Source organism: Chrysemys picta, chromosome 9 (assembly GCF_011386835.1).
Source record: "Chrysemys picta bellii isolate R12L10 chromosome 9, ASM1138683v2, whole genome shotgun sequence".
Classification (NCBI taxonomy): Eukaryota; Metazoa; Chordata; order Testudines; family Emydidae; genus Chrysemys; species Chrysemys picta.
The window spans coordinates 24,528,699-24,547,805 of NC_088799.1; the positions used below are offsets into that span (position 1 = coordinate 24,528,699).

General features: G+C 38.8%; 1 protein-coding gene across 1 annotated transcript in view; it reads right to left on the reverse strand.

Moving 5' to 3' along the window:
* The window catches only part of LOC101944698 (vomeronasal type-2 receptor 1-like), a 29,381-nt gene extending 11,727 nt beyond the window's left edge, over positions 1-17,654 (reverse strand). The window contains exon 1 of the mRNA XM_005287015.4: positions 2,976-17,654. Within this exon, the coding sequence (XP_005287072.4) occupies positions 2,976-3,208 (233 nt within the window). The 5' untranslated portion in view covers positions 3,209-17,654. The remainder of the gene's footprint in view (positions 1-2,975) is intronic.
* Positions 17,655-19,107: the final 1,453 nt, after the last annotated feature.

Genomic DNA, 19,107 nt, shown 5'->3' on the forward strand with positions numbered 1-19,107 from the left:
AAAAACAAAAAAGAAAGAAAATACATTTGGAACTTAGGCTTTTGCTAGATTTAAAAAACACAATTACAAAAATTAAGTATCAAGATAGCTCTCTTGAGGTTCAGCTTAAAGGTTACAAGCAAAACAAAAGCATCTGGGGTTAGCACAGAGGAGTCACAAGCCTATAAGAAATAAGAGAAATAACCCTAATTGTGTTTTCCTAGACATTCCCTGATTTACTACATAATTGGGGTTTCAGATAAGCAGGGTTGAGGTATGATTTGATGCTTTTTCATACCTGGTTTTAAAGTTTTTTACAGCATAGCTCCAGCCCTGTCCTGCTCTGACCGGAGAACAACAACAGACAAAGGGACGTTTTTTCACCCCCAATTTTAAAAAGTTCTAGCCCTCCCATTGGCTCTTTTGATCAGGTGCCCACTCCCTTTCTTTTACCTATGGGTTTTTTTAACCTTTTACAGGTAAAGCAAGTAAAGAATAGTTACGAACAGGGATTTTGTAGCTAACTGGCTGGGTGTCCATAAAAGAGAGCTATCCCGTCCCCCCCTTCATTTATCACAATTACAAATTAAGCACTTGTGCAAAACCTTGTTGATTGAAACAGGAGGAAACATTTCCAAAGACCCATGCAATCTGGAGAATTCACCTTAATGGAAAGTGAATTCTGATACTGAAAGCCTGAGTTTTTATATCAGTACTTTTGTTCAAAGAACTACATTCATTCAGTTAGGAAATAGAAACCTAACACAAATATGTGTCCTCTGTGCTCAATCCAGACTCACCAACACAGGATACAAAATTCTAATGAAAATTTTAATGAAATGCTCAGATGCAATCTATAGACCTTATTCATGGTGAACAATTTCAAATAATAAATACACTTGAGAAAAATGGCTGTTCACAGACAATTCACACTGAAAAAGGGGTGAGATTCATCATGTAAACTATACATTATGAATTATTCACCCAGCTTTACTTGCAGCTGGACAATTTGTTCTGAGAAGGAAAAAAAAAATCTAAACAACTCATATACCAATCCTATTTCCATATGATATGCTTCCTCTTCCTCAAAAGTAGCAATAGAAATCCCTGAGGAAACATAAACGGATCTATTGCTATTCCAATCTATGTTGTAGTTACCTTAGAGAAGAAGAAAGCATAATTTCTGCCCTGTTTTGCATTCTGTGGGATGTGTGCACAATTGTTTTACGATATATTCAGAAATGTGATATTATTTCCAGCAATACTGCTGCTATTTTCTACTCAGCAACGCCAGAAGCTTTAACAAATACTTTATTGTGAAAGTTACTGGGGATAAAATCCTGAGGGGTGCTAAACCCATGTAACTCCCAATTAATTCTTTGGGAGTTGCTGGCCCTCAGCATTCTCAGAATTAGGATTCTTTATTTACAACTACAGAATAACAGAAAACATTTTGCAACAAAGTAATCATAGTGGTAGGTTTACAGGGAATTACTCACTAGCAAACTTTAACAAGTATAAAAATTACATATTGTTTAAAAGGACAATGCAATAAAATTAGTGGAACAAAGTGTTGTTAGCATTTTTCAGGCTTGAGGCTACAAGGATTCTTTTTTATGGCCCATATTCTATTGTCAGTTTTTGTGCAAAATTCCTGTTGACTTCAATGGACGTTCTGTGCAAGAAACAAGGGTCTATATAGCCTCCAACCAGCATCCATTGAAGTCAATGGGAAGACGATTAGGTCCTTGTTCTATATTCAAATAGTATGCAATAAGGGTCTGATCCTGAAAAGGGATGCTGACCACCTGCAATCCCCATTGACAGCAATGGAAACTTAAGGAATACAGCACCTGCCTGCATTGGACCCATGATACTAGCAATAGCAAAGTGTTCTGTGCCATTTTTGTCTCCTTTCAGAATCAACTTTATTGGCTCCTAAGACATACAGAACAAAATATGGTTAAATACATGGTATGCAATTACCTTTATTCATAAACTCGCTGCAGTGGTCTTAGTAGAGTCCCTCTGGGCATTTCACAGTACAGACTACCATACAGTTCACTGAATGCAGTGAATAGCCCTGGCTTAAACTGAGTCTTAAACCCCTTAAGCGTACATAATGCTCTCTCTTTGCTGAGAATGGCCTTTCCAGAACAGCACAAAGATGTATCAATAAAATCTGTGACATTTTAGTGCCCCCACAATGTAGACACTATTTCATGGTTACTGGACAACAAAAACAGGTGTGATTTTACTCTGTGTTGTAAATGATGGGGCGTTAGAGAAGAAATTACACCTTTCTAATGTATTGGCTATTCTACCTTATTCCATCGAGTTTTTCATGCTGCAACCGCTGCAGTGGTATTTGAGCACCTAGACTCTGATCCAGCACGGCATTTAAGCAGATGCTTAATTTAAAACTCATTTATATTCCCACTTAAATCATTGGGATTAGCTGTGTGCATAAAGTTAGGCATCCGTTTAAGTGTTTTGCTGGGTCCGGGCACTATTGCGCATCCCCAGTACCCTCCAGCCAGATGCTGAACATCATAACTGCTCAGAATAATTAATAAATGACGCTAGAAAATTCAGGTTTTAACACAGGCATTCTGCTGATTGCATATTGGTGGCTAGACACTGGAGTCAGCTTTACGCACAATATTGAGCAAAATCTTCCATAAAAATGGATGCACTTGCTGTATCTGTCTCTTGTACCCAAAGGAGCCATGTCTAGTCTGTAGATAGCATTTCTGATGGGTGAGTCTAAAAGAGTTCTTCCTTGGTCAAGCCACTCAGAGCTACCCTTCAGCTTCTCTTAAGTGGAAGCCACTGTTTGCACATCTTACGAATTCTACCATTTTTTATCCAGTAATAAAACACCTGCACTGGCGCGCGCACACACACACACACACACACACACACACACACACACACACACACACCCCTCATTTATCTGTCAAGCTGCTACCTGCATAGGAGGGGAAATGTCTTACCCTTCACATTTTGGTGACACTGTCTCTGAAGTAGTTGGTTCTTTTTCTGGTATAGTCCTGAAGTGAATGGGAAACATTCCTCCTATTATCAGCATATGGTTCTCAGATTCCACATAGCCATGTAAATCAAATTTTCCTAGCAATCTACATGTAGCTTCTGCACCTTGAATGACCAGCATACGCAGAAAGAATGCAAACAATCCTAGAAGCAAGTACAACTTCATGTTGGCCATTTTATTAGGAGCCAATTTGGGGAAATGATCAATGTAAAAAAATATTCAAGCCTTTATGAGGCCCTTAAACATATATTTACATCTACTAGCCTATGAAAGAATAAGTAGGTTCCCCAGGGACATAGCTTGCTGTCCTCACTACCTAACTGGCAAGTCACATCCCATTTGCAAGGCGCTATATAGAGTGAGGGTTATGCTGTTATTTTGAAAAGTACCTAAAATTTGCCCTGTTCCTTAATAACCAAATAAAGTGCTAGAAACAAGTTATTTGTATGATTTTGTGTGCTCTCTACTGCTGAAGGGACAGAATTCTGGCTCTGATGTTTCCATAATGAGTTAGGACACTTAGGGATCCTTTTTGGAAGGTACCAGGAGAATGTTTTTTAATTATCTCTTCATAAGTCTTATTCAGGTGAGCTATTACTGAGGTAAGTAGGAAAACTGTGCAGGATCAAGCACTTCCTTTTAATACACATCCCAGAAGGAGACAAACAGGTCTGATCCTATTATGTTTTATACAGATGTGTCTGCTGCAGGCATTAGACACTCAGTAAAACAAGCAGTTGAGGTCTAGTGATGATAGGGATGCACTGGGGGGTGCCTACCTACTTCCTTCATCAGAGATCCTGCTGGTGTGGATGAACCTCTCCCCACATATTATGGGTGTGTTTCTTTAAAGATAGATGTTGACAAGATTAGAATAAGGATCAGGCTCCAGAGGAGTTGAGAGCCAGCTGCTCCCCATTTGAGCTTCAACAATCAGATTCACCAATACCTCAACACCTGGGTACCTTGTCCCTAAAAACTAGTTCATCTTTTCACTGTAATCTGGCTAAATATTTTGATTTATAATGTCCAGATTTTAGAAAAATACTGCTCATCACGACTACTGGGTTTCCGAATTGTGGCACATAACACTTGACACTTGTGGCACAGCTCAGCTACCATCAGCCTCCTTCACTCTTTCAATCATGCTCTATATTTTGTTGAAAGAGAAACTCTAGTGCCTTTGAGAATGTGTTTCCTGTTCTTGTGGAAAACATTACCACCCACTTGCAAATTCAGTTAACACAGAATCACCTAAGTATGCACAAAAATGCAGGGAGAAATCATGAGACAAATAAGACACAAAAGAGCTGAACTGGGAATGACCTTCAAAACATGCAATTCGTGTTTTCTATTTTAGTTTCTTTTCGAAGGGGAACATTACACCTAATTAACTGTTATTTGAAATGTTATGGAAATGTAAGTGGAACTCCATCCACCACTGAAGCTAGAAAAATACTGTTCAGTGGCCATGCCATGAGTTTGGCGATCTCAGTCCAGTTCCTGAAGAACACATGCCATTTCCTAAGCACACTGAAGGCAGTGGAAAGGCTTCCATTGACTTTGTTGAGATTTGGATCAGATGCAAATGTCCATTTAAAATGTCTAAAACCCTTCATAACTGACACTACTTGGCATTTTTGTTGACCTCAACAGAGAGGCCATGGATTGAATGGGCATGTAGACTGCTATATTGTCTCAGGCTTAGAGATGGTTGCTCTGGGTGAGAATGGAGACACCATGCCAGGGCAATGTGGGTGAAGTTTGTGCTGCTGCTGCCTTGTACTGTACCTGTCCTGTGGCTCGAGGACATCAGTCTCCTGGTTTTTCAGTTTAGACCTTACGCAAGCACTAAATTTCCACACCATTTTTTAAAAGGATAAATTAAAGGCTAGAGAAATGTGCTGCTTGTCCAATGAATGCAGAAATAGGTGCAGATTCTTCTCTAGTTTTGCTTTTCCTGCTGCATATTAACTGCTCTTCATTCCTATCAGCTACAAACCATTTCTCCATTGTTTAATGTGCTGATGGGCTCTAACACTGTGTGCGCGTGAGCCTCTCTCGCACTCTTTCTAGGTCATATGATCTTCTTAGTTTTTAACACAATACAATATACTTGTCACTACTTGTCTTTACCTTCCAGCAACAGAAACACCTGAACCCAGAAGGATATGAAAAGCATTTTAGGCAACAGGGGACAGAACAATTATGGGAAATTAAATGCTGCTGTGCTTGGTACAGTATTTACTTTGAGTGCCTTATTAACTCTTTCAAGGAAGATCATATTATTTGCATGAAAAAGCTCCTTGTAGCTCTTAAACATGAGTAGTTTAACGTAGCTGCCTATCCCTGCAAGAGAAGAATGACAGGAAAACACAGCAGTAGTGTATTGCAGTTACAACTTTATACAGATACTGGTTATCTTTACAAATCCCATATGAGGGACCCCATAGTGGCCTCAAATCCTGCTTGCACTCAGTCCCATTGCCTTAGGTTTATGGGTATATCTACTCAGCAAATGAAGGTGTGATTGTAGCACAGGCAGGCATACCCCTACTAGCTTTAACCTAGCTAGAGAGGATAATAATAATAGAGTAGACATGGTGGCCAGGCTTCAGCATGGGGAAAGTGACCCAGTACAAGCCTGCCAGGGACCCTGGGTATGCACTCAGGTTGCTAGCCCATATTGAAGTCTGTGCCACCACATCTTCATTACCACTGTTCCGCGTGCTAGCTAGATTAAATGCATTACAATTACTCCTTCATTTGCTGTGTAGACATACCCTAAGTGAATGAGTAAAAGGAGCAGGATGAGGCCATGGTTAGAGTTGACCTGTCTGTTCACGGAGAAGAAATATATGCTTTTTAGCAGTAGTAAAATGGAAAAGGGTTTTAGTGATGTTTGCAAAGCTTTTAAAATTATTAATGGACATCAGCAGTGATTTCTATTCAACATGTTTAGCATTTCAAATAGTGATCATTGTGCTGCTACATCTCCTTAATTTATCTGCATGAAACAAGTATAAATAAATGTTTGTCTGACAAGTAGGTTCACCTCAGTCCTGATCTTCTTGGGAACTCCTGTAGGATCTGAAATATCAGAGGGTTTCTTGCCAGTGCTTGTGGAAGGGTCTCCTGTGGCTCCCTTATTATTGCTGTGAGATTTGTGTATTCTAAATTGCACACAGTGTTAAACGCATTATGGGATGATTGTGTTACTTTGCTGCCGCTATAGCAGTCAGTAATCATCGATTCCAAGGCCAGAAGGGACTGTTGTGATCATCTAGTCTGACCTCCTGTATAACAGAGGCCAGAGAACTTCCCCAAAATAATTCCTAGAGCGTTTTTTTTTTAAGACAAAACATCCAATCCAGTTTAAAAATGGTTAGTGATGGAGAATCCACCACGACCCTTGGTAAACTGGTCCAATGGTTAATTACCCTGTTAACATTTTTTGCCTTATTTCCAATCTGAATTTGTCTAGCTTCAACATCCAGCCATTGGATCACGTTTTCCTTTTCTCTGTTAGACTGAAGAGCCCCATTGTTCTGGGCATTGTACAAACACACAACAAAGAGACAGTCCCTGCTCCAAAGACTTTACAGTCTAAATGCACTGTCACCAAAACATCCCCATTCCCTGCCAGCCAGTGAACAACAATGAATTACCTGGAGAGAGAATAACAAAGATGATGAATCAATACACAACTCTTGGTCACTCTTTCATTCCATCACTAACTCGGATACTGGAGATTGTTGTAATTCATTCGGAATGGCTGATGAAAAAAATCATTCTATTTGGATGTGATATTTTCCCTACGATTTTTTGCCAGAGAAGACTGCACTGAGCTATCCCTTGGAATAAAAATCAGTTCTAGTCTTTTCTCCAGAATGTTGCATTCCGGAATATTGCTTTGATTTAGCATTGAATCCTGCAAAAACCATCATTTAACATACATCTCACCATAAGGAAAGTGAGCTTAGGCATCACAAAACACTATTCCGGGGAGATCACACATTGCTCCTTCCTATCCCCATCATGTTTCCCCTGTCTCCTGCCTGCTGCTCCTGCCACTGGGTGCTCCTCAGAATCCACAACTAAAGGCACTCTGTGACTCCAGAAATTTAGCGCCTCCCCTTCGAAATCCAGGTCTTTCTTTTAATGAAATGGTGAGAAATCTAACACAACTGACTACGGTGATTATCTGGCTTTTTATATAGAAGCATTAACTTCTGTTCACATTTCAGTTTTTTCTAATCTAACATCACAATAGCTAGCTACTGAACTTTGCTATTCTTCTTTTGTAACACAAGATGGCGCCAGTACTGCGTTGGTTGGTCTAGCACGCAACAGAACCTTAAAAATCAAATGTGGCGTTCATTGGTGCATATCACAGTTTTACATAGAGAAGGACCCAAACTGCAGTATTCAAGTCTGGATTTTGAATTCCTCATACTTCTGCAGCATTTGGACAGAATAGATTGGCTGGAGATCTGGGACCAGCCATGAAATTTAGAACTAGGCCTAAGTTTTGATTCTGAACTCCCCAAATTTCAAAGATGTTTGAATACAGATCCTTGATTTGGTCCTATCTCTAAGCACATTTGGCAAGGGACTCTGGCTGCCTTTACACCCTAATGGCAAAAGATGTTATCATACTAAATTGAATTTTTTAAAAATCAGAGAAAAGACATGCTAAACCCAAATAAATACAAAGAAACTAAACTATAGACATTTTTGGGTATTTCCAGCTGAGACAAGCTTACCATAGCTGCTTGGTCCCTGGTGGTCCACAGGTCCTTTGGAGACTCCTGATACAAGTCTCAGATGGAATAAACCGTAGGACATACACTAATTTAATCCAGTCACCAAAAGGATCTGGTAATTGGCAGTCTGCTCCAGTGGCTGGAATCAATAACTGGCAGACAGAAGAACAAACTTTATTCCCTGAGTTACCCTTTCCTACATGTATTTGATTTTTTTTTCTTCCCAGGTGTATTACTATCACAATTTAAATAATGAAGATTCAATCTTCACACCTGTAGGAAGTATTGTGGGGATCTTTGGCACTGTTTAATTCCTCATTAAAACCTATATAGTCCCATGGAGAAATGACATAGCAGGAAGATTATTGCCTCTCTCCTTTATATGCCACTCATATAACAGTTCAAGGGACTCACTGCTTGTCCATCTCAGCATATTTCAATTTAGGACTTAATATGGGGAGATGCACTATACAGGTGCAGGCTTAATGAATATCATAGGTTTCTCTCAGGTCTGTGTCTGCTCCCAGGTTTTTTGTTTTTTTTCCCCCCCTCTTAGATTCCATCTATTAGTCTTTGGATTCTGCTTACACCATTGTACTGTTGTACAGCTGGGCTACGGGAGATAACACATTTAAACAGCACCTTCCTGAAGAATACCAAAAGTCCATGCAGAACCGCAGTGTGCAAGGTTTCATCCAAAAGACTCAGGCCTTGGCTACACTTGCAAGTTACAGTGCTGTAAAGCCTCCCCCAGCACTGTAACTCACTCCCCGTCCACACTGGCAGGGCACTTACAGCGCTGTATCTCTCTGGGTACACCGCTGCAGGTACTCCATATCTCCGAGAGGAATAACAGCTGCAGCGGAGTGGCTACGACTCACGGGTGTGAGTGTAAACGCTTGCAGCGCTGTACTAATCACCTTGTCAAGTGGCCAATCCTCTCCATTGTTGTGACCTGCTGCAGCAATGCGGAAGTGCCGGTTTCAAAGCTCGTACCACAGAGAAAAGCAAACAGTTTGCAGCTTGCTTTGAGTGAGTAAATGAATGAGCAGGGGGCTGGGAGTTCGGAACTTGCAAAATAGAGAGCTGACATGCTCCAAAAAGCACTCTCTCTCCCTCCACACTCCCATCCTGTATCTGGTATTTCATTATCTGACTTACACAATAAATCTCATGTGTGTATGTGTGGTGCACAGTAATACTTTTCTCTCCTAGGGATCTTATGTACTGCATAGTATTTCATGTACCGAATTCACTCAACTGGGCTTCACCAAAGTGTTTAACTAGGGCCAGGTCAACACTATAAACTCACATCAATATAACTACATAGCTCAGGGGTTTGAAGATCCACACCCGTAAGTGACACAGTTATACTGACCCAACGCCTGGTGTAGACAGCGCTATGTCCACAGGAGGGCTTCTCACATTGACACAACTACCGCCTCTAGTGGGGGGGTGCTGTGCCACTGCAACTTTTTAAGTGTAGATCTAGGTTTATTCAGGTTTAAGAACATAGATATAGATTAACTAGAATACTTTAGCATGGAATGATTTCATCAGTCAATAGGTGATCTTTAGCCTTAAGAAAACAACAAACTATATCTAAGAGGGTCTATTAAAAGTCACTGAATCCTCAGGTCTCAAGGAGACAGATGTGCTCTATTTCCTTCTTTGGAAGAAAAGTGAAATGCAACAAGCAAGATGAGCCAAGTCACTGATGTGCTAATTTGTCCTTGGTAACTAATTAGTCTCTAATATTGTCCCCTTCCCATCAGCCACAGAAATATCTTTCTTAGAATCAAAGGTTCATTGCAGGGCTGCTTGACACAGTACCACTTAATTACATTCATCCAGTAGCAGGTACAAGTCCACAGAGAGTCTACTATAGTGCAGTAGAATAAAGTTACCTCAAAAGTACTATGACAAATGCTACGTTCAAACATTATCCACAGCTACTTACAAGAGGCACTGTCTCATTACAGCTTTTCCAGTGTATTCTAGTGGTTTGAGCAAGGGACAAGGAGACACCACTCCTAGGTTCTAATCCAGGCTCTGCCACTGACCTCTTGTGTGAACTTGGACAAGTCAATTAGCCAGTCTATCTCAGGTCCTTCATCTGTAAAGTAGGATAACACCACTTACCTCATTCACAGGAGTATTGTGAAATGTAACTAATTTTGAAAGGACTCTGAAGGTGCATATAAGTAAAGTATTATTAAATTAAAGTGGCTACTCATCCTGCACCTGCAGTCCTTTACAAAAAGCTGCCATTCTTTATATACGTAACTATAATAGAGGTGAAACTCTACTCAGGTGATAGGATGAAGGATCATATGAAATTGGGCAGAGAAATGTTGTGTGGGTCCATGAGTGCACAATGACAGGTCCAGCTTCAAGATTTTGGTGGTCACAAAAAAACAGACACTTTCACCCAAATATAATTGACCAATGTCTACCCCGTTCAAGCATAATCTTAGTCTTATCCACCTAGATAAGAAATATATGCAATATTACAGAGTCGGAATCTGCCCAGGAGAGCAAGGCACACCTCTCTCTGGGAGGGAAAAAAAAGAATCTTAAATAATCACGTAGTCAAGGCATTGTGTGAATATCTCTGTGTCATTAATTACTTATAAGCTGCTGCTCCTGCCTCTTAATTCATGTAGCTACTTGATGGTAAAATCCTAAGGGATGTGTTTTTAATTTTCAAAATTTTGTGAATAAAAATTCAACCTACTTCTAAATCATTAACGTTTAACATCACTTAATATTTTCATTGTGATAAATTACTTGCATGACATATGTGTGTATGTAGTATATATGGCTGCATTTTCCCTGCAGCACAAAAAAAGTACATTCTTCTATAATAAAAATATTATTATTGTTAATACAATGCCAACGGCATTAGAAATAATCACACCCAAGGTATCTGAAGTTGTTTTACTGCTACCTCTTTTAAAATGACAATGAACATGCAGTTTTCATGTAAACATTTACACAATACAGCGTTGTACTGTGTGAGTACACTTATCCAAGACCTCTCTAGAAAGGACAAAACACAAGTAAAAAAGAGATTTAGTTTTATGCATTTTTCAGTGTATTTCTACTATTGTAACATGTAGTCCATAGAATATAGGACCATTTGAATTATTTACATAGGAAAAACTTCCTTCTGGTCCACAAACATATGCCATCTTCCTCCAGATTTACTACTGATTTGGATGCACAGTAGGCAAAGCCATAGTAAGTCCAATCCAAAGTACTTAAGGGTGTTAAAAAATTACATTGTTCCTAAAACAATGTTTTTAATGCACACTAAAAAGACCCACAATGGCATTTTTCAAAAGCACCTAATTGTTTGTCCCCTAGATCCAGTTGTTGAAAAGTATGTAGACACCTAACTCCTATTCATTTTAATGAGAGTTAGGCACCTAATCTAATTCAAATGGTCCTATACGCTATGGACTACATGTTACAATAGTAGAAATACACTGAAAAATGCATAAACTAAATCTCTTTTTTACTTGTGTTTTGTCCTTTCTAGAGAGGTCTTTGAGGAGACTACTGATTTTCAGTGAGAGTTGGGCACCTAACTTGCTTAGGCGCCTTTGCAAATCCCACCCACAGTGATTAAAATCTTCTTCCTAAAGTTGACTGATTCTACAGTGCAAGAATGCAAGAATATTTGGAGGTGTCAAATCTTAAACTCAGTCCTACTCTGACTCCACTCAGTAGCAAAGCTCCTGTTGACTTCAATGAAAGCAACAACTACAGCTCTTTGGGATGCTTTCTGCTTGTAATTTTCCCTAAGAAGCATAACATTATCTTATCATGCTTCCAGGATGCCACATTTATAGTTGCAATATCCTGCAATAGAACATTCTTCTTTATGTTGAAGATTACTATCAACAGAGTGCTTGTGTGTGAGCTCCCTCATGTGATAGTCATACTTGGATCATGCATCACAAGAATAATGAATCAGTGCATGTTTTTAATCAAGAACATGATACTGGTTATCTAATCAATCTGGCAAACTATGCTTTAAACCACACTTCAAAATGAGTTATGTACCTGTTTGAAAGTAAAAGAATGGCCTCCTATAAATGTATTTTATAATCAACTTTTTAAGCAGCTTACTTTCTAAAGCTTTAATTATAATTAATTTCTTCACTAGCTTTATTCAATAATTAAATATGTGAACATTAGAGCTGTGTGGAGGATGGAAATTCAGTTTCACAAAGGATTTGGCTATTTCAAAGTTTCCGTGAAGGAAAATGGTTTCAGGATGATCTAAAGAATAGTTTTAATTTTAACTTTATTTTGTATAATAACACAAAGTATAAAACATTTCAAAACAAAAGCTTGAAATATTTCATTCCCAACACGTTGAAATGGCATTATCTGATTTTTTTTCTTGTTTTCTTCCAAAATGAAATTCAGTCAAAATGAGCCCAATTGTGCAGACATTTCCATTTCCAAGGAACTGCAGACTCCAACAGAATATGGCCCCATCAACATTTTTCCGACTGGCCATAGTAGAAATAAAATAGATGCACATGCCTGATTACTTCAAAGTTTTAAGTAAAATCAAAGCTTCCCATACCTTGGAATTCTCTGTGTTTCTGCTCTCCATATTTCCATGTACTCCTTTACTTTGTTCGTTACCCTTTGTGGTGACACATAGGGAGGCAGCATAAGATTTGGAAAAAACTGTTTCCATCTCCATATGTTAAAGCATTAAAACATGCATCTCTTTAGCAATTATTGAGACCAGTGATTTCCTAGCAATTGTGGGAATTATTGATAAATTAATTTTTTATGAACTGGCAGACATATACCTTCTTGACAATGCTGAGAATATTTTCTTATAACCCTCGTTGTCGATCCTCCTATAGGACATACCATAGCATAGAACATAGGGAGACTGAGATTCTGATTAAACTGCGGTACATTCAGAGTACTATTGGATCACAAAACAAAATCTGACAATTTTACACTCTCCAAAGAAATGGAAGCTTTTCATATACACCGGGTTTATTTTGCAACATTTTCTGATAGAGCTAAGTGTCATGCCTGGTGTCAAACATTAATGGAGTAGGTGGAAAGGATACAGTCAGAAAATGATTAGTCTAATGGAGAGGAAAAATCTTTCCTATAAATAAGAATATCTTCTCTCTTAAATACGAGAGTGTCAGCATTTTCTGAAGGCTGCAGATTAGATAAAATGCCCTCTGACATGCCAAAATTATGCAGAATTGTGATATGGCTTAGCAAAATGATACACATTTTATTCAAAGCCATGCTGTTTGTCATTCTGCAATTACTTTGCAACTTTATGCAGGCCGTCTGTCTCTGAGCACCAGTCACCTTAGTATCTTGGTGCCAAATACTCATGATCAGACTCCCATGAAATTCTGATTGCTGGTCTTTAAACAACTCCATGTCTATTGTTTAATTACCTCAATAGGATTTCAAACTCTTACCATACCCAGCTGATTCTCCCAGAAAGGAGCAGTACACTGTATTAAGAACCATTTCTGTTACAATTCATTAAACTAGATTAAATAAAAGAGTTTGGGGCGTCCTCCCAGAGGCCGAGAGTCTTACCTTTCCTTCTGATGGTTGGACACACTCCTTTTAGGGCACTTCTTTCACACTGGTATATTAGAATATTTGCAACACTCTGATCACATGTTTGTATAAGTTTATATTATGAACCATATCTATTCAGGGGCTTATAAATCAGCTGTACATACCTTGCACGAGGAAAATCTCAGCTTGGGAACCTATTACTGAGCCAATAGCTTTGGCTATTTTTACAAAATTACTGTGTAGAGTCTTCCTGATGATTATGTACCATTGTACCATATCATAAAAATATCATACCAGTTTAGATCTTTATGTTTCAAATAATTATAAAGTTGTCCGTTTTTGACTTGAGCAGCTAGTCAAAGTTCAGGGTCTCGGGGAAGCTCCATTAGAAATAGAAATGTATGAAGTCTAGTATTTTATTTGATGCCATCTTGTTTATTTACAAGAAATATACAAAGTCCCACTTCACCGAACGCACGAGGAACCAAAAACAAAACAGCAGTTTCTTAGCTTATGGCCTTAAGCCTCTTTAGCCAACACCAAACCCAAAAGCGCTCTCTCCAGCTTTTTTCCAGGGTCTGGGAGGCTAGAAAGTATGGTGCTCAGCAGAAAAATCCCTCCACCCAAGCAAACTCCAGGGTGGGTTCACAATCCATTTTTGTTTTAGGTGAGGGGCTTCTGATTAACTCATTCCGGCAGTTATGTTAATTGAATGGTGTATTCACACGCAATCTCAAAGAGGTTCCTGATCCAAGTAGTCACCAGTACTTCTTAGCATAACAGTAGCACCCCAAACTTCAGTCATATCACTATAGAATAATAGTTCATTGTAAAGACACACAATAGAGACTTTCAATACAACGTATGAATTACAACACAGGGGAGTTATTATTTAGGATAATATGGGAGGGCATGAACTCCCTGCTGTGAATATATAATTTGAGAGGCTGCTCCTGAATTAAAAAATAAAAGAAGAACCTCACCACTACTTGACTTAATAACCCACACAGTAGCACGTCAAAACTTTCCATTATAATAGAATCATCTGACTGACCTAAAGAAAATAATATAAGAACAAGGACAGGGTAGGCCACAAGCAGGAAGCCAAAGCAGAGGCAGGACAAAATCCTCTATCTAATCTGCATAGCAGATGTTACACTTAACCTGTGTGCCATTGTGGGGCCTGAACACCAGTACTTTCTAGCCTCCCAGACTGAGCCAGATTTCAAACCTGATACAAAGTCTCCTTCCAACATATACTTTAAGGATAGATGATTAGCACTGGGAAAGAGAAGCCCTTATACAAATAATACCACCTAGTTCTTAAATAGTGCTTTTATCGACAGATCTTGTTAATTAGATGGGCCCTGCAAGTCTTACTCAGGTAAAATTGCTCAGTGTTAACAACTGCAGGGTCAGGGCCATAATAAGAAGAGTGAATTCAAACATATGTACATAGCATTCCAGCCAGTACTACAGTGCATAATTCACAACAAGTCAAGGGACATTAGTTATTCATTAGTATTAATAGATTTAAAAAAAAAAGATAAAAGATAAAGCATTATCCATATCCAGTATTTTCTGGTGCTTTTTGTAAGCACTTACTATAGGGTTTTAGCCTTTCTGGCATTCTCCAGTTTCATCTAATAGCTCCAAACATCCTCCAGGTTCTAAAAATATAAGCATGTCTAGTTTGTTCTTATCTTAGATGATCAGGATATTGGAATGCTGAGATACTGCTAAGGTTATGGAGTCCTTTTTCTCTCTTCAATCAAAACATCTTTTCATTACCAGCCTGCGTGTGTATTTTTGGTAAACAAACTCCCATCTGACTTAACTTTTAGTTCGTCCATAAATCTTGCAGTAGCAAGAACAACATTTCTTCATGTAACTATTTTACTCGTTATCATCACAGGCCTCAGGGTTGGTGGGGAAGTACCCTTTTAAGCAGAAATTCTTTTGGCCAAATGTAATCAAAAGATCACTTCAGGAATACACTGTGGCATTAGGATTTCAGCACAACTGTCAGTTTTACATTTATAATTAAAGAACAATAATTTGTTTACTATTACTTTTTATATTAATTCTGGTAACAAACAGACACATTCTGTGTTGGCTGGGTTTGTTTTTAAAGTGGTGGTATTTTTTGGAGAGGGATTGTTTTGTTTTTAGTCAACTAAAATTAGAAATGTCAACTCTGGACTCATTAATTAGTATGAGCTCTTGCATTTTACCAGCATATATGGGAGCAGTTGAATCTTTAACGGACACATCCTTTTTCCAAAGTTTTCATTAGTCATTGGAATTAAACACAAAAACAAACCAGACCACAAGCTTCCATTCTCCAGACGTTATAGTTACAATAGTTCTCTGGTCTTGAAAATAATTTTCCTGGATAGGCAAGACCGGATTAGGGGTTTGTGGGGTCCTGGGCCAGAGTAAGTGGGGGTCCCTCCACACCCCTTCCACTTACAGTCCCCCAGCCCCCTCCCTGTGCACCTGTTGAGGAGCTGGGTCAGAGTGTGGGGGCTTCCCCCGCCTGCCCAGCGCTCCTGCCAGGGAGCAGGGTCAGGGTACAGGGGCTTCCCCTGCTCCCCGGCAGGAGTGCTGGGTAGGCAGAGTGGGGCAAGCCCCCGTGCCCCAAGCCCGCTCCCCAGCAGGAGCGCTGGGTAGGCAGACGAGCAGGTCACTAAGGTGCCCCTTTTTCTGGGGGCCCCCCAATTGGCAGGAGACCCTGGGTACGGTCCCCATTGGCCCAGTAGGTAATCTGCCACTGAGCCTGTATTAATGTAAAAAATAAAAAAAAGAAGCAGAAACCTTTCAGGCCTGTTTCATACATTTTAAAGATTTATAAAAGAGTAAAAGCCCTTTCTGTTTTCTTTGCAGGTACCAATCGAAGGTAACATCATAACCAGAAACTGAGCTTTCCAGATCACAAGCTCTTGGATTAATCACCTCAATTTTCTGGGGTGTTACTCTTCAAATTTTTTTCATAAGGAAAAATCACTTCCTGCAGAGTGCCGAACCTTTTGTGCAGAACCTGGAGACTCCTGGTAAAGGCTGAAGTCTGATAATGAAAGGTTCTGGGGCTGCCAATGGAGGGGAACTTGGTTGGCTGCCTTTTGACTGTGAAATGAGCCTTGAAGAACTTCTCCTTTATGGGCATGTTGTTCTGTTTGGAAAGCATACTGAGCAACAAAAAAGTCCTTCAAGTGTCCATAACAGAAACTTGTTATTTACCTTCCAACAGCAGGTATCCTGTTTCAGGTTGCTTCCAGCTACATTGAAACTGGCTCTGGCTCTTTTGGGAAGCTCACTTAGCAACTCAAACTATCACTGCCCTTTTCCCTATGCTTGTCATATTTAGGGCTGCAATTCTGGTCTTAACTCGGTCCATTGTACCCAGCTATTGCATGGTCTATAAACCTATACTGGGGGCCTTGGAAGTGTCTTGTCTTTAACTAAGATTGTAAGCTCTTCGGAGCAAGAGTTGGCTTTTACTACTTATCTGTACAGAGCCTAGCACAATGGGTTCTTAGCCCTCGCTGGGCCTCTAGGTCAGGGGTGATAAGTTTGGGGATTCTCCCTTTAATATCTGTAAGTAACACTTTTAAAAGCAGTACAAACAAAATTAGAAAGGAAATTATTTGTGCAAACCCAGCCAAATTGTTCAAATTAGTAAGATATTTAATTTATGAGAGGTAATTCCATTACAGTACTAATTCCATTGTCTGCCTTACATGTTAAGACAATTACAGAATCAGAAATAATATCAAAATCCTCTCCTCGTGAATTAGTTTTAATATACCCTAAAGTATTGCACATCACATAATGCACTTATAAGGAAGTGGCTAACCTCATGACAACAAGAGTACTTTGTCTGAAGTCTTCTTCTGCAGTGAGACATGTGATTCAGGGAGAAATTAAATTAAGAGTAATTTCCAATTGCAAATCCTAAAAGACTCTTGAACCAATTGTTAGCTAAAAAGCCAAAAAAATAGTTTAGACTTGAAGCTGCACTCCATAATCCCACTTTGTCTCTTTTACATATAGGTGTCTATATATCTATGCTTTCAGGCCACTAACCCTTCTTGTCCATCTAATTAAAGAACAAAAAAAACCAAAAACAAATACCCCACAATTATTTAAGGAAACCTAGGCATCTAAACAATTCAGCAAACAGAGAACTCTAAAAATTTTAAAGGTTTGTGGCATATGAACATTGTCATGCCAAGAACACAGATGAATTAATGAATTATTATTTTATTCTAGATGTTGAATAACTTTATTTACCAAGTTATTTAACATCTAGAATAAAATAATAATTCATTAATTCATCTATAATCATTCAAATTATCAGCTGTCAATTTCCCTTTCATTTCTTAATTCTTCTGAGAGCAAAATTTTGGCATTATCACACTTTTTAAAATTAATTTCTTTTCCCCAGGTATAATACACTAGTTTGCAGGAGATAATATGAAAGCTCTTATTCCAAGAGAAAGTAAATCAATTTTTAATTCAATCCATTTTTACATTGCAATTGTGTTGCTTCAGGGAATATGCAAATTCCTCTCCCAGGTCTATCCAAGTACCTGTACACTTCTAAACTCACTACATAGCATCACTTTCCCAAAATATGCACAAAAATAATAAGTAAATCTCCATAAATTTTTGAAGAGCCAAGCAAGATAACCAGAACAACCTTTAATCATTTTTTTGGAATACCGTTTAAAATCTGGATGGAATGGCTGAGCACAAATTCCAAAGGTATCTCAAGAATCAGTTTCAGAATTATCAGGTTTACCTGGAACACAAAACAATGCAAGATTTTAAATTGTTCTACATTATTTGTTGTTTTGATGGAGCAACAGGTTGAGCCAGATTCTTATTTACATTAAGGACCTTTGATACTGCTCTGGCATTGTAAAGAAGCCTAAAAGTATAATTATGCTTACTTTAAGGCCTCTTACTACCATCAGAATGATGTAAAAGGACCTTAATCTGAATGAGAATCTGTTCCTTTGTCTTTTATAATGACATAAGTAAGGATTTTAAACTCTCATTCTTTATGTGCAGTTCAGACATTTTATTATGTAGGTTGCCAGTGCATTATTCCAGAGAACCAGCCTTATTCTACAGGTCATGGAGTTTTAAATTTTGAGTCCAATTTAGATCCTGATCCTAAAAAATATCTATGCAGGTGGATTCTTGTGTCCATATGAAGTACCATTGACTTCAGTGAATCTGCATGTCTGGATCAACTTTCATGATCAGGGGCCTTTGATTCTACACAAATCAAACCAAGGACTTGACTGGCCAAAAGAGCAGTCCCATTATAGAAATATTATGTAAATAGCAGTTTGACAAGGGTGGATAATTTTTCCAGCAACTCATATAACATCAAAAGCAGTTGCAAGTAAGGGTTGGGAAGAATCAGGGAATCCCCTTTTATACCCTCCTCCTGTTGGAACCAGAGAAATAGCTGGAAGTGAGTATTTATCAATTGTTATTCTTTCTGTATTTATTAGAGGCCATAGCTGCATTGTGCTAGGTGCTGTACCAACATAACAAAAAGACATCCCTGCCTTGAAGAACTTACGATCTAATAAGACCAAAGACAACAGGTGGATACAGACAGACAGGGAGCACAAGGAAACAAGTACAATTTTTCATGACTTTCCTTGAAAGGTAATTTATTTCTTAAATAAATGCAGC